Raw genomic sequence first — 13,359 nt, 5'->3', positions numbered from 1 at the left:
AGTTTTCGGCGGACACAACATCTTTGTTTGTATGTGGTGCTGAGGATCGAACCCGGGCCGCACGCACGCCAGGCGAGTGCGCTACCGCTTGAGCCACATCCCCAGCCCCAATATTTATTTTTTAGTTCTCGGCGGACACAACATCTTTATTTGTATGTGGTGCTGAGGATCGAACCCGGGCCGCACGCATGCCAGGCGAGCGCGCTACCACTTGAGCCACATCCCCAGCCCTCTTAGATACATTTCTAAATACAAAACACAAAATAAGTGGGAATAATTATAAAGGATATTACTTAATCTAAAGAGTTACATGATGAAAGAAAAATTAACAACCAATTCATCTATCCAAAACAGTTTACTCTGTTGGTCAACAGCATTAGCCACATGCTAATATTTAATCCAGAAAATGGAAAAATCAAGTTGTAAACTTCCTACAGTGTTAAGCAATGGCATAGTTATTAACTTCACCAGCTAGTAAAGTATTTTAGTTTGCTTGAGAGATGTAGCCTTAGAATAAAGAGGGGAATTCAATAAGCTACCAAGAATTTCTAAATATATGACTTTTTATTTACCTATACATTTAACTGTTTAATTTCATTTCCCAAACAAGTTTCTCTACATAGAAATTAAGATATTTGGAGCTGGGGATACAGCTCAGTTGGTAAAGTGCTCGCCTCGCATGCACAAGACCTGTGTTCAATCCCTAGCAACCCCCCGCCCCCAAAAAAGAAATTTACCTAGTGATGTGAATATTCCACTCCCCTTAAGAGTTACATAGTCCTCAATGTAAAGTAAGAAACTATTTTACAAATTAGCCAATTAAACTTGGATACCTAGCAATCTGAATTGATAATTAGAAATAAGTCAAGAATAGCAGAAGCCCAAGACTGCTCAAATTCTTTTTTAAAAAAATATTTTTAGTTATAAGTGGACCTTTATTTTGTTTATTTAAAAAAATTTTTTTTTAGTTGTCAATGGACTTTATTTATTTATATGTGGTGCTGAGAATCTAGCCCAGTGCCTCACACATGCTAGGCAAGCACTCTATCACTGAGCCACAACCTTAGCCCATATTTGTTTATATTTTATGTGGCACTGAGGATCGAACCCAGTGCCTCACATGTGCTAGGCAAGCACTCCACCACTGAGCCACAACCCAGCCCTCAAATTCTTATCCTATTCTAAATAACACTAGATATTTTAAAAACAAATCACATTAAAAAATATATATATATATATATGTATATATGTGTATATGTATGTGTATATTTATATGCCCACCTGAGGACCACCATATATGAACAGCACAGTTGGGTATTTCTTCCCAGGTTGTAGATTATGAGGCTTATATAGCATTCCATACAATGTAAATCCAGTAGTACTTTCAAAGGAGAAAATTTCTGGAGGGGTATAGTCAGGAAGAGGACCTGTGAGTAGGTAACATAGAGTCTGTAAAAGGAGTTCTTAATGGGAGCTCTGTAATCTGAGAGCAAGGAAGAAAATATCAAAACCCAGACCCCGCACCCCCACACTCAAATAACTGACCACCCACTTTTAAGGTAAGATAATAAAAAAATTAAGTGAAAATATTCATCTTGAAAAAAAATAATATTGTCTTGAGCAACTAATAAAAAAAAAGAAAACATATTAAATTATCTATCTCAAAAGCAGACACACAGTATTCTGAATAATCTTTGAAGCCTAGGAAGTGTTTCCATGCAGAATTATAAAAAATACTTTGCACTAAGTTTAGTATAACCTATTCATGGTTAAACCATAAACCTGATTAGAAACAAGCACCTATTTCAATAAAGTTGAGGTGGGGGGAACAAGCAGCATATACCATATTTCACTGCATAATGGTCGTCATCGTATTAATGTATATTTACAAGTATTCCTTGTGCCCTAATACTGCACCAAAGATAGTTCAGTAAAATAAGTTATTTCCAGTAATACCAGTAATTTTTTTTTAAATAAAAAGTTTCTTTTTCTTTTTTTCTTTTGGAACTGGGGGTTGAACCAAGCAGTGTTTAATCATGGAGACACACCCCCCAGTCTTTTTAAATTTTTTGTTTTGAGACAGGGTCTCACTAAGTTGCTGACACTGGCCTTGAACTTGAAATCTTCCTGCCTCAGCAGGCTTTCTAGATCTGTTCCTGCTTGGAGTGAAAGCTAATCCACCTTATTGTGTAGTTGACAGAATAGGAAAGGTAGGAACAATCAAAAGCTTAGCAGCTCAGGGACAGAAAGGGGTGAGAGATGAGGAGACTTTGTTCAGCAAAGGTGAATATAGAACATAAATTTTTACACTAAAGTACTAAGCCTACTTACGGTCAGATTTAGGGAAAAAAGAGTACCTGCTGAATCCAAAATGGTGGCCCAGAATTCCTTTGTTTTGCAAGTATGGTCATCTTCAGGACTTGAAAGTTTGTAAAGGGACACACAGTGTGGATTCTTCTGGTTACTATACTTACTTATAAAGAAGTCACAATGCTAGAGAAAAGAGAAATGATTATGTTTTTCCTCAAGGAAAAATCAAAAAAAGGTTATCTGCTGTTATGTCTGCACTAATGTTATAGCAAGAGTATAGTAAGAGTATGATTAGGTACATATGTAACACTGAAGTTAAGGCTAAGTGTTTTAAAGCTTTTCCTAAGACAATGAGGCTTCTGCAGGTCAACTTTACCAATTTTCACACCATTCAAAAGGAACATTATATGAACAGAGGGTTTTAATACAACATAGACTTATACCTGGCTGATGCAGCAAGAATGGGAATAGCCACGGTCAGTCAACCTTGTCACCTCTCCAGGATTTACATAACTGACCACATACAGGTGATGTTCTAAAGGAGAGTCTTTGGTGCCTTCAAAATATACCAGTCTTCTGACTTCATCAACCTGGATCTGCCATAATAATAATAACAACAACAAAATCAGTACTAGCATAACCTCTAGCAAAGCCAGTAAGTAGTTCAACGACCAACCTTTAATTTTATTCAGAATTATTTGGTACCTTGACTTGTGCTTCTTTTTATTTTGCTACCAATGCTAATAAGCGGATTGGTTTTGTTTATGACTTAGAGCTAACAACAGATACTGTCCAGAAAAAAATGAACAACTGAATTATACACTGTATATTTTCCTATCTGGTTACAACATGTGCTTTTCTTAAAATAAGAGAATTATTTTTTTTACAGGAGGAAAAAATACTCTAGACTGCAGCTTAGGTCAACCATTCATGTAAACTTGAAAGAAACTAAATTTACAAAAGTGTTTTATCTGGGGCTGGGGCAGTAGCTCAGTGGTAGAGTGCTTGCCTCAAACATGTGAGGCGCTGGGTTCAATCCTCAGCACCACATAAAAATAAATAAAGACATTGTATATACCTACTACTAAAAAAATATTTTCAAAAAATCTATAAACTGCAACTTTTTTTTTTTTTTAAGCGCTTTATCTTTAGTTTGGGGAATAAGTGAACTCAATCATGCTATCAACAGTGGTATAGTTTATAAGTAAGCACTGATAAGATCATTCCCCCCCCCCCACCGCCTTACATATGCTAGACAAGTACTCTACAACATAGCCACATCCCAAGCCCTGAATAAGATATTTTAAGTCATCATTCAAAATTCAAAAAACTGCAAGTAAATTCATAGATGAATTCACTTAGTATTCTTCTCACATTACTGTAATAGTCTAAGTAAATGGCTTTCTTTTGCTGTTCATTTAAAAAATCTTTTTACCAGTTTAGTGTTAAATAAAATAAAAAAAAAATGTTTATGTAGCAAAGACAACACAGATAAATTTCTAAGAGCAAGTATTTTTAAATGTCTCATTTTTTCCAGGAAACTACTTCTTCATTAGACATTTTTTGGATGGCTAAATCCTTAAGTTAACACAGCTGCTATACTAAACAAATGTTCAAGAAGTTAGGACTAGTTCTGCTCTTAAAAGTCAGGCCTTTCAAAACTGAAGAAACAACCAGTCAATTCCTCAATACCATTTATAATGGTTTTTAATTTTCTTTATGTAACTACTTAGGTTCAACAGGATTCAACTCTTCTGGAGGGCTTAATGAACAAATTCCTGGGCCATGCTACCAGAGTTCCTTATTTAGGAGGTCTGGGATGGGTCCTAAAATCTGCATTTCTAACAAGTTCAAAAGTGATGTTGATATTTTAGTGCCATCTCAGGATCATACTCTGTTGAGGAAATACTTTCAAGAGTAAAAGGTTCGGGCGCTGGAGTTGTGGCTCAGTAGTAGAGCGGACGGTCACCTAATCCGTGAGAGGCCCTGGGTTGGATCCTCAGCACCACATACAAATAAAAAGATATTGTGTCTACCTACAATTTTAAAAAAATAGAGTAAAAGGTGCATAATTTTAAGTCTCAAAGCTTTACTGAATTACTGCCATCAGGAATCTTTGAGTAGGAACAATATCATTTGTAAAAGCAGAGAAGAAAAAAATAAAATAAAAGCGGAGAAGGAAAAGGGTAATTAAAGACAAAACAAAACAGAGTATATAAGGAAAATAGAAGAGGCAAAGAGAGAGTCACAACACACAAAAATAAGCTTGACATGAAAAAAATTGATGCACATTTTGGTCGATTACAGAGAGACGTTTAAGTTTCCCAAATAAGGATCAGATCTGTTTATATTCAATTTGGGGGGTTTCCCTCAGTATTAGCTGACGGTTCTGATCCTCCAACCAACACACTGCATAAAAATTATATTAGTGTAATTTTCTGTTATCAGAACCTAGAATTCCCAAAAGATTTTTCCCTCAGGTGACAGGAACATCCAGGGTCCCTAAATGGAGGGAAAAAAAAAAAAATATATATATATATATGGATATGTAATCAGAAGGCTATGTGAAACGCTCAGTGGAATTAGATATTAAGGGCTGTCTCTAATATTCTAAAGTTCTTACAAAAAAAAAAAAAAACAAATATAACAAAAACAAATATAGAAATCTGGATCTTCATTCTTTGTCCTAATCACCTTGGGGACTACAGTGAATTCTATAGTAGCAAGGATATGGAATCTATCAATTTGAGGAAATCACATTTCAGCCTTCACTAAATCCTGGAAGCATACATCAACTTAATTCTATGAGTCAGGCATATTGAAAGGACTGGAGTTTTTATAGAGCTAATAAAACTGGCCACCTACCTGAAATCTGAAACAAATGAAAGGTACTATAAAAAGTAAAAGTTAAAAAAAAATAGAATTCATTAAATTGCTACAAAAAGCCACACATTGAAAACAAAATAGAGGATGAATTTCCCCCCTCTTTTCTATCAATCCAAGCTCTATATAAATGCTGATCCCTCTTTGCAGGTGGCGGATGAAAAATAAATGTGAGATAAAATAAATGGGTGAATAAAAGAGAACTACTTACAGGAATAGTAAATACAATTTCTAATGTAGGAAGGATAAGAGTAGTCTCTAATAGATTCAAAACTATATCCTAGCTCACAGCTTTTGCTAGACCCTAAAATATGGGTTAATTCCTTATCAAGAAGCAGCAATATATTTGAAAATGATGATCTTTAGTAACCAGAACATAACTAATACTAGGGTTATAAATTAGGTGAGATCTATAGTTTAAACTAAGAGTCTTCCTTTCCAAAAACTTGAGTTCCTTTAGGCCTTAACTTAATATTTTCAATTAAAAATAAAGACATTTCAAAACACTGGGGTCATATTAAGTTGTATTACTGACTTTTTTTCCACACAGTAGATGCTGACCAAACATATCAGTACAATGAAAGGACCTACATTAGATCCATGCCGGCCAAGAACTTCCCATTCACCACTGGTAATTGCTATTTCTTCTTTGATAGGACATTTGAAATCACCTAAAAATAATTACAGTTATAAGTCAGTACTTTATACCAGCCTATAAGCAAATGAAACAACACAGAATAGTATTCTAAACTGTTTTTATTCCCCCAAAAGCTGCATTTAAAAATGTTTGGAGTAATCGGGCTGGGGTTGTGGCTCAGTGGTAGAGCACTCCTAGCATGTGTGAGGCTCTGGGTTCAATCCTCAGTACTACATAAAAATAAATAAAATAAAGGTATTGTGTCTAATTACAACTAAAAAATATTTTTAAAAAACGTTTGGAGTAATGAAAATGTTTTAGAACTAGGTAGAGGTAGTGGTCGTATAACAGTGTCAAGTACTAAATGCCCCTGAATTATTTATTTTAAAAGGATTAAAAAAACTACAGTTAGAAAACAAAATCCAAGTGATGGGTTTCCACAATACTCTGAAATAACAATAGAATGACCCATGTAGATAATGTGAAAACAGCAAAATAGATTCTTAGGGTAAAGTCAGAAAATAACTCAAAAGCACCTGTGGTTACCTTTGGTTACACAGAGGCGTTAATGAGTTCACAAAGCATTTCTTCTAGAAATGGGACAAACTATAAGCCAAAGAAGAAAAAATTCAATATAATTTTTCTTCATGTGCCAAAAAATAAACTGGATAAGTTTTTACCATGCTATATGACAACATGCCCCATTTGTTTTTATGAGATTCTGTCTTGATGAGGCTCTCTCAGTGGCCTAAAGAGGTTAGAAAATGAAAATAATTTCTATTTTTCTAGCTGCTTGTATCTTGTAGGGAGTGACCGCAGAAGACTGCAAGTTTGAAGAAGAAGAATTTTTCTTACAAAAATTCAATTAAGTACTTTGGACTTTATGGATAGAAAATAAAACATTATTTAACATAATAATAAGTATTAACAGTTTCACACTGTAGCCATTTAAGGAAGAAAGAGTAGGGAGAAGGAAAATGAAGTAGACATAAAAGAAAAGGAAGAAAATTTGAACCAAGAAAGCTTAATGAAAAAGAAGAAAGAGAAAAGCAAAGAAGAGGTAGACAAACTGAGGGACCCAAAAATTGACCATGATGGGGAACAGAGATGTTCTAAGATGATAACAGCACTTTCTATAGTCTTTAACTGGGGTATGAAATTTTAAGTTATCATCTTATTACTGTTTCAAAAAGTATTGTTTTAGTTACTTACTATTCATAGCTCTTTGGTCTTTATCATTAAATTTTGTGGAATTCCATAAGTGGATTTAATTTCTGAATAACAGAGGACCTGATAAGGACAATTTCACACTCAGGGCTAAGCTAAGACTCTAAGGAAAGAAATTTGCCATCTTAAATATACAAGATCTTGTCTTCCTTACAGAAATTAGGCTAAGGAAATTAGCAAAGAGTAGATGGTATTTAATTTGCTATTGCTGGTCTCAGGATGCAGCTTACTACTTCCCAACCACTAAATTAAAAAAACCATACTAAAAAAGGAAACCAATTAACTTAAATATTGGCAAATAACTTGAAAAGACATTTCTCCAGAAAAAAAAAAAAAAAAAAATATATATATATATATATATATATAAATGGCTGATAAGAACACTGGAAAGATATTCAACAGGGGTTAGGGTTGTGGCTCAGCAGTAGAACGCTCACCTAGCATGTGCCAGGCCCTGGGTTTGATCCTCAGCACCACATAAAAATAAATAAATAAAATAAAGGTATTGTGTCCAACTACAACTAAAAAATAAATATTAAAAAAATATTCAACAACATTAATTATTAGGGAACTAAGTTCAAAATTAAGAGATACCATTTCATATCCAGTAGGATGTTTATTAACAAAAACCACCCAGGAAAACAAGTATTGTAGAGGATGTAAAGAAATTAAAATCCCTGAGCAAGATGATGGGAATGTAAAATGGTATAGGTACAATCATTGGTGTCCCAATGGGATAGCCACTATGGAAGAAAAAAGTATGGCAGCTCTTCAGAAATTCCCCTTCTTGATACATATCCTAAAGAGTTGAAAAATGAGGGCCTGGAAGGTGTAGCTCAGTGGTAGAGCACTTGCCTAGCATGGAGGAGGCCCGGGATTAGAGTCCCAGTGAAATACACAGACACACACACACACACACACACACACACAAAAAGAATTGAAAGCCAGGACAGGAAGAGATATTTGTACACCCACATCCATAGCAGTGTTAATCACAATAGCCCAAAGGTAAAAGCAACCTAGATGTACACCTCATAGATAATGGATAAATAAAATGGAATATATACATACAATGGAATATTATTAAGCCTTAAAAAGAAAATTCTTTTTTTTTTTTAAATATTTATTTATTTTGTAGTTTTCGGTGGACACAACATCTTTGTTTGTATGTGGTGCTGAGGATTGAACCCGGGCCGCACGCATGCCAGGTGAGCGCGCTACCCCTTGAGCCACATCCCCACCCCCCAAAAAAGAAAATTCTAACACTTGCCATAACATGGATAAATCTTAAGGACCTTATGCTACACGAAATAAGCCAATCTCAAAAGGACAAATTTTGAGTCCACTTAAATGAGATTATTTAGAGGAGTTAAATTCATAAGAATAGAAAGTGGTTGTCAGGAATTAGAAGAGGAGGAAATGGGGAATTACTACTTAATGACTAGTCTGTTTAGGGAAAAAAAAAATTCTGGAGATGGGTGGTGGTAATGATCACACAACAATGTGAATGTACTTAATGCCACTAAATTGTACCTTTAAATATGATCAAAATGGCAAATTTTATGTATATTTAACCACAATTTTCTTAAAAGACATGTCAAGTCTAAATTATGAATGGCAGTAAAACATAACTTAACATGAAGTGCTTACTATTTTAAAACAAATTCTATTATTAAAATAGAAAACTGAGGCTGGGCATAGGCAGTACATGCCAGTAATCCCATCTACCTGGGAGGATGAGGTAGGAGGATTACAAATTCAAGTCCAGCTTGTTCAACATTGCATGAGACCCTGTTTCAAACAACAACAAAGTAGAAAACTATAACTCAGCTTTAGAAAAATCTAGGAAAAGTAATTGATGTACCAATTTATTTTTTCTTGTGTTGGTTTTGCAATGATGGGGATGGAAACCAAGGCCTTTTGCATGCTAGGAAAATGCTCTACCACTGAACTACCCCTAGCATCCCATTTCACTTTTTCTAGACTTACATATACATTCTACATTACATTTCCCAGAATAACCATGACTGTTTTTTGTTGTTGTTGTTTGTTTGTTTTGTAGTTTTTTATTTGTTTGTTGTTTTTTTAAATACGATGCTAAGGATCAAATCTTGTATCTCACATGTGCTAGGCAAGCGCTCTGCCACTGAGCCACAGCTCCAGCTCCGAACCATGAGTTTTTAAAGATAAATTAACTTCAGTTAATAAAATATTTAATTTTACTTTAGGTAATTTAATTATGTCAATTTGAAGATCTATAATTATAAATTAACTTCAATGTAGAGGAAGAGTATGAGAAACACCTAGTGTGTAAAAATAACTAATAATATATAACATTTAATTTTAAAATTAAATTTATTTTGTAGTGCTAAGGATCAAACCTAGAATCTGTCTTATGAATACTAGGGCAAGTGCCACATCTCCAGCCCCCAAATAACATTTTTTAAATGTTAAAATATAAAACTATTTTTAATATAAAAATAATATGGGCTTATTGGGGCTGGGGTTCTAGCTCAGTGGTAGAACGCTTGCCTAGCATGCGTGAGGCACTGGGTTTGTTCCTCAGCAACACATAAAAATAAATAAATAAAATAAAGGTATCATGGCCATCTACAACTAAAAATATTTTAGAAAAATATTCAATATGGGCTTACTTTAAGCAAACTAAAAACAGTCAAGGTGAAAGTATAAAGCAAAAATAAGTATTCCCATTAATATTAATAATTTATTTTACATTCTTTGAAAACTTTGTTCTATTTTTGCACATGCATATATTTGTATTCTAATTTAAGTTAAATATTGTTAAGTGACATAGGTACTGATGCTTATGAAGAATACAAAAGAGACATTATATGCTCCTGTCTATCCCACCTTCTGTACCAACATTTTTTCTTTTTTGAATAAAAAAGGATTTCTTACTTGGGGCAGGCAGCCCACCACTGGATCGCTTATATTTGCTCTCCTTTAAAATGGATGTGATTTTATATAAATGACGGAAACCCGTTTTACATTCAGAGGCAAAAATAAACTCAATTTCATCTTCGTGAGTTTGGGGAAAAACATGAAAGATGTCGTGGATCTGTAAAATGAATAGCTTAATTTACTATACACATTAATGAAAATACTACATAAATAATTCAATTAAGCTAGAGAAGGAAGAATTATTGGTAAACGTAATTAAGAACTGCCAGTGCTAGGGATATGGTATAGTTACAATAACAGGTTTTGCCTGAGCCTTTCATATTTACTTTACTTTAGATAAAAGTGTTCATCCATCAAGAAATACATGCTTCCAAACGGAAAAAGAAAAAGAAAAAAGATATGACCAAGATCCTTTGGTTCATAAGTGCGATGATTGGGTGTTCACGCTCTTATGTGAGATATGCCTCCCTCTAAACTTTATTACGACATCTGTACATTACCCATATGACATGAACTTTGAGGGAAAAAAATATGACCAAAAACTTCTATGATCTTTGAAACATGGTACAGTGTTTGTTTAATGATACATATCTTAACACAAAATGATGAGGAACAACATTTTTTACTTATGTTTTTCAAAGAGAAATATTCTATCAGGGAAGGAAAACAGATGTTTGTCTGTTTAGATGAAATGCATTAAGCCTATATTCAGTTAGGAAGTAAAGTGGCTATATTTATTTTGTGTCTTATTTAAGTTTTAATGCTAAAATGAAAAATGCAAAGAATTAAAACCTGGTATATTTTGGTATAGTTTACCGACTTAACAGAGAGAGACTTTTGTAGATTAAATTCTGAAAGTCCTCTTAGAAGCAAGAAGGGCTGAAGATTAAGCTGAATATTTTGATACCTAACGTATCCAGGAACAAATTCACACCGAGATGTCATTGCAATGGCATTTACTGTTTATCTACACACTCTTCCATTCTAAAACCATCATTCCAACTGAAATATTCAAACTAAGGAAATAACATTCATAGTTCCTTTGAGCTTAAAAAAATGCATTTTGATAGTTTGCTATAAAACTTCATTTGCTTTAGCATTCTAAGGAAATATTTAGCCAAGTACAGGGAAAAAATGCATATACGTTTATCCAGATGTCTGTTGTTTCTTCATAGATAATGAGTGGTGTCACAGAATCAGGCACTGACTCGATGAGTCTCTGTCTCTCCATAGCATCATCTTCTACTGGGATAAATAATTCAGGCGAGATCAATACTATCTGTAGACGAGTTTGCGAACGATCTAGTAGGATGGACCAAGCACTATTTAAACAAATAAAGAAAAGCACCAGAAATAAAGAAGCTCTCAGAAAATGAATAATCCCTTATTCTCTTTCATGGCACCTATTGATTATTTCTATACTTACATTGAAAGAACTGCTTTATTATATAGTAAATTATTACTTATAAATAAATAGCTAATTAAAAATACTCTACAGTTATTTTCAAAAGTTAAGTATGAGGGCTAAGCATATATATGGCTTAGAGGTAGAACATTTGCCTAGCATGCATGAGGACCTGGGTTCAATCCCCAGCACCACAAGGAAAAAAAAAAAAAAGTTTGAATAGAGTTTTAAAAGTGGTTTTCTTTCAATTTCCAAAATCATTATTGGCCTTTGAAACTGTTTTTGCCCTTTAGTGCCTACAAATGCCAGTCTCATAAAAATCCTGTTGTCTACATAAGACATAAGAACTATACGTAATTATTCTCATAAGGCTCTATAAATATTTCTGCCAAAATTATACGATTAAAAAATACTTATTTGGGCTGGGGTTGTGGCTCAGCGGTAGAGCACTCGCCTAGCACATGCGATGCCCTGGGTTCGATCCTCAGCACCATATAAAGATAGGTGGATAGAGGTATTGTGTCCAACTACAACTAAAAACTAAAAATTAAAAAAAAAATACTTATTTATGTGTGAGCCTTGAAGTCAGACAATTCAACCAAAAATAACACTGTAAACCATTAACCGCTAAGTAAGAGAATTAAAATGCAATACACTTATGCTGCTTGGATTATAAATCTGCCAGTTCCCTTAGTTCAGGAAAAATTCCCTGTGCAGAAATAATTATACTGCAAATTTACAAGTGAAGGCAGCTCCCATTTCTAAAACTCTGGATCCTAAATTAGTTGCAAAGAGGTGACAATTTAACATACGCACTATTTTCCCTCAGGAGTCCATCCAGCTCTGGCAATATATTCAACTCCTTCAAAGAGAATCTCAAAAGGTTGAATTAGTTCTTTATCTATGACATCTGTAATCTATTAAAAAAGAAAAAAGGAATGTTGTTATAGAAGGTTTAGAAAAATAATTAAACTCACTAGTCTACTTAAATCATCATCTGTAACACCAGACTTCTTTTTGAGATGTAGGTATTTAAAACAGAACAAAGGATGCAGGAAAAAACAGCAGTAAGTGGTGAGTTACTTTTCCTGGTGCTTTTTATGCCTAAGAAAGTTCTAAACACAAGAATTAGCACAATCTAAACATCTTTTCCTTTAAGTTTATACTAGAAGAAAGAACTCTTGATAATAAATTATATAATCAAGTTTTAATCACTTTAGACTCTAGAATCTAAGAAAAATAATAATCCTCGGTTCCCTATATTTTAGTTTAAAATATATTTGTGTAATATATGTTTGAAATGCCCTGGACAAGCAATGTTTTTTTTTTCCTTTAAAGGTCTAGCAAACAAAATTTAAAAAATAAATACATGCTCTAAAACGGGCAAAGGATCTGAATAGATAGTCCTCCAAAGAAGATATATAAGTGGCTAATAAACATAGGAAAAAATGTTCAACTTCATTAGCCATAAAGGAAATGTAAAGCAAAATCAACATGAGCTATCACTTCAAACCCACCAGGATGGCTATTATAGATAAGATGGATAGTAACAAGTGTTGGTGATGATGTGGAGAAATTGGAAACCTCATACAATGCTAGTGGGAAAATAAATAGCGCATGCGGCTACTTTAGAAATCAGTTTAGCACTTTCAAAAAAGATTAAACATAGAGTTAACATATGACTTAACAGTTTTACTCCAAAGGATATACCCTAGAGAAATGAAAACATAAATCCACACAAAAGCTTGTATATACATATTCAGGCAATTTTATTCTTAACAGCAAATAAGTATAAACAACACAAATATCCATGAACTGATGAATGGATAAATAAAATGAGGTGTTTCATACAATGAAACATTACTTAGCAATAAAAGAAATGAAGTACTCAAGCTGGGGATGCAGTTCAGTGGTAGAATGGTGCCATGCATGAGACCTTAGATTTAAACCCCAGTATCACCAAAAAAAGGAGAAA

At 33.8% G+C, this 13,359-nt stretch overlaps 1 protein-coding gene and 1 non-coding gene across 15 annotated transcripts in view; one reads left to right on the top strand and one right to left on the bottom strand.

Annotated features, from left to right (window-relative positions):
* Positions 1-13,359, bottom strand: part of Dpp8 (dipeptidyl peptidase 8) — a 60,834-nt gene that overhangs the window by 14,856 nt on the left and 32,619 nt on the right. For 12 of the 14 annotated variants that reach the window (XR_007343889.1, XM_048793362.1, XM_048793367.1 and 9 more), the window contains 7 exons: positions 12,201-12,301; positions 11,124-11,301; positions 9,977-10,136; positions 5,785-5,864; positions 2,754-2,906; positions 2,358-2,493; positions 1,282-1,427 (listed from right to left, as the gene is read on the bottom strand). Coding sequence is in view for 13 of the 14 variants with exons in the window: in XM_048793362.1 (XP_048649319.1) it covers positions 1,282-1,427; positions 2,358-2,493; positions 2,754-2,906; positions 5,785-5,864; positions 9,977-10,136; positions 11,124-11,301; positions 12,201-12,301 (954 nt within the window). In the remaining variant the exon portion in view is untranslated. The remainder of the gene's footprint in view (positions 1-1,281; positions 1,428-2,357; positions 2,494-2,753; positions 2,907-5,784; positions 5,865-9,976; positions 10,137-11,123; positions 11,302-12,200; positions 12,302-13,359) is intronic. The other 2 variants (XM_048793364.1, XM_048793368.1) reach the window with 1 other exon arrangement.
* On the top strand, positions 10,388-10,489 carry LOC125613431. Its single transcript, XR_007344004.1, has one exon. It is a non-coding gene; the product is annotated as a small nucleolar RNA U13 (small nucleolar RNA).

Source organism: Marmota marmota, unplaced genomic scaffold (genome assembly GCF_001458135.2).
Source record: "Marmota marmota marmota unplaced genomic scaffold, marMar, whole genome shotgun sequence".
NCBI lineage: Eukaryota > Metazoa > Chordata > Mammalia > Rodentia > Sciuridae > Marmota > Marmota marmota.
This window is presented reverse-complemented; position numbering and strand designations above follow the sequence as displayed.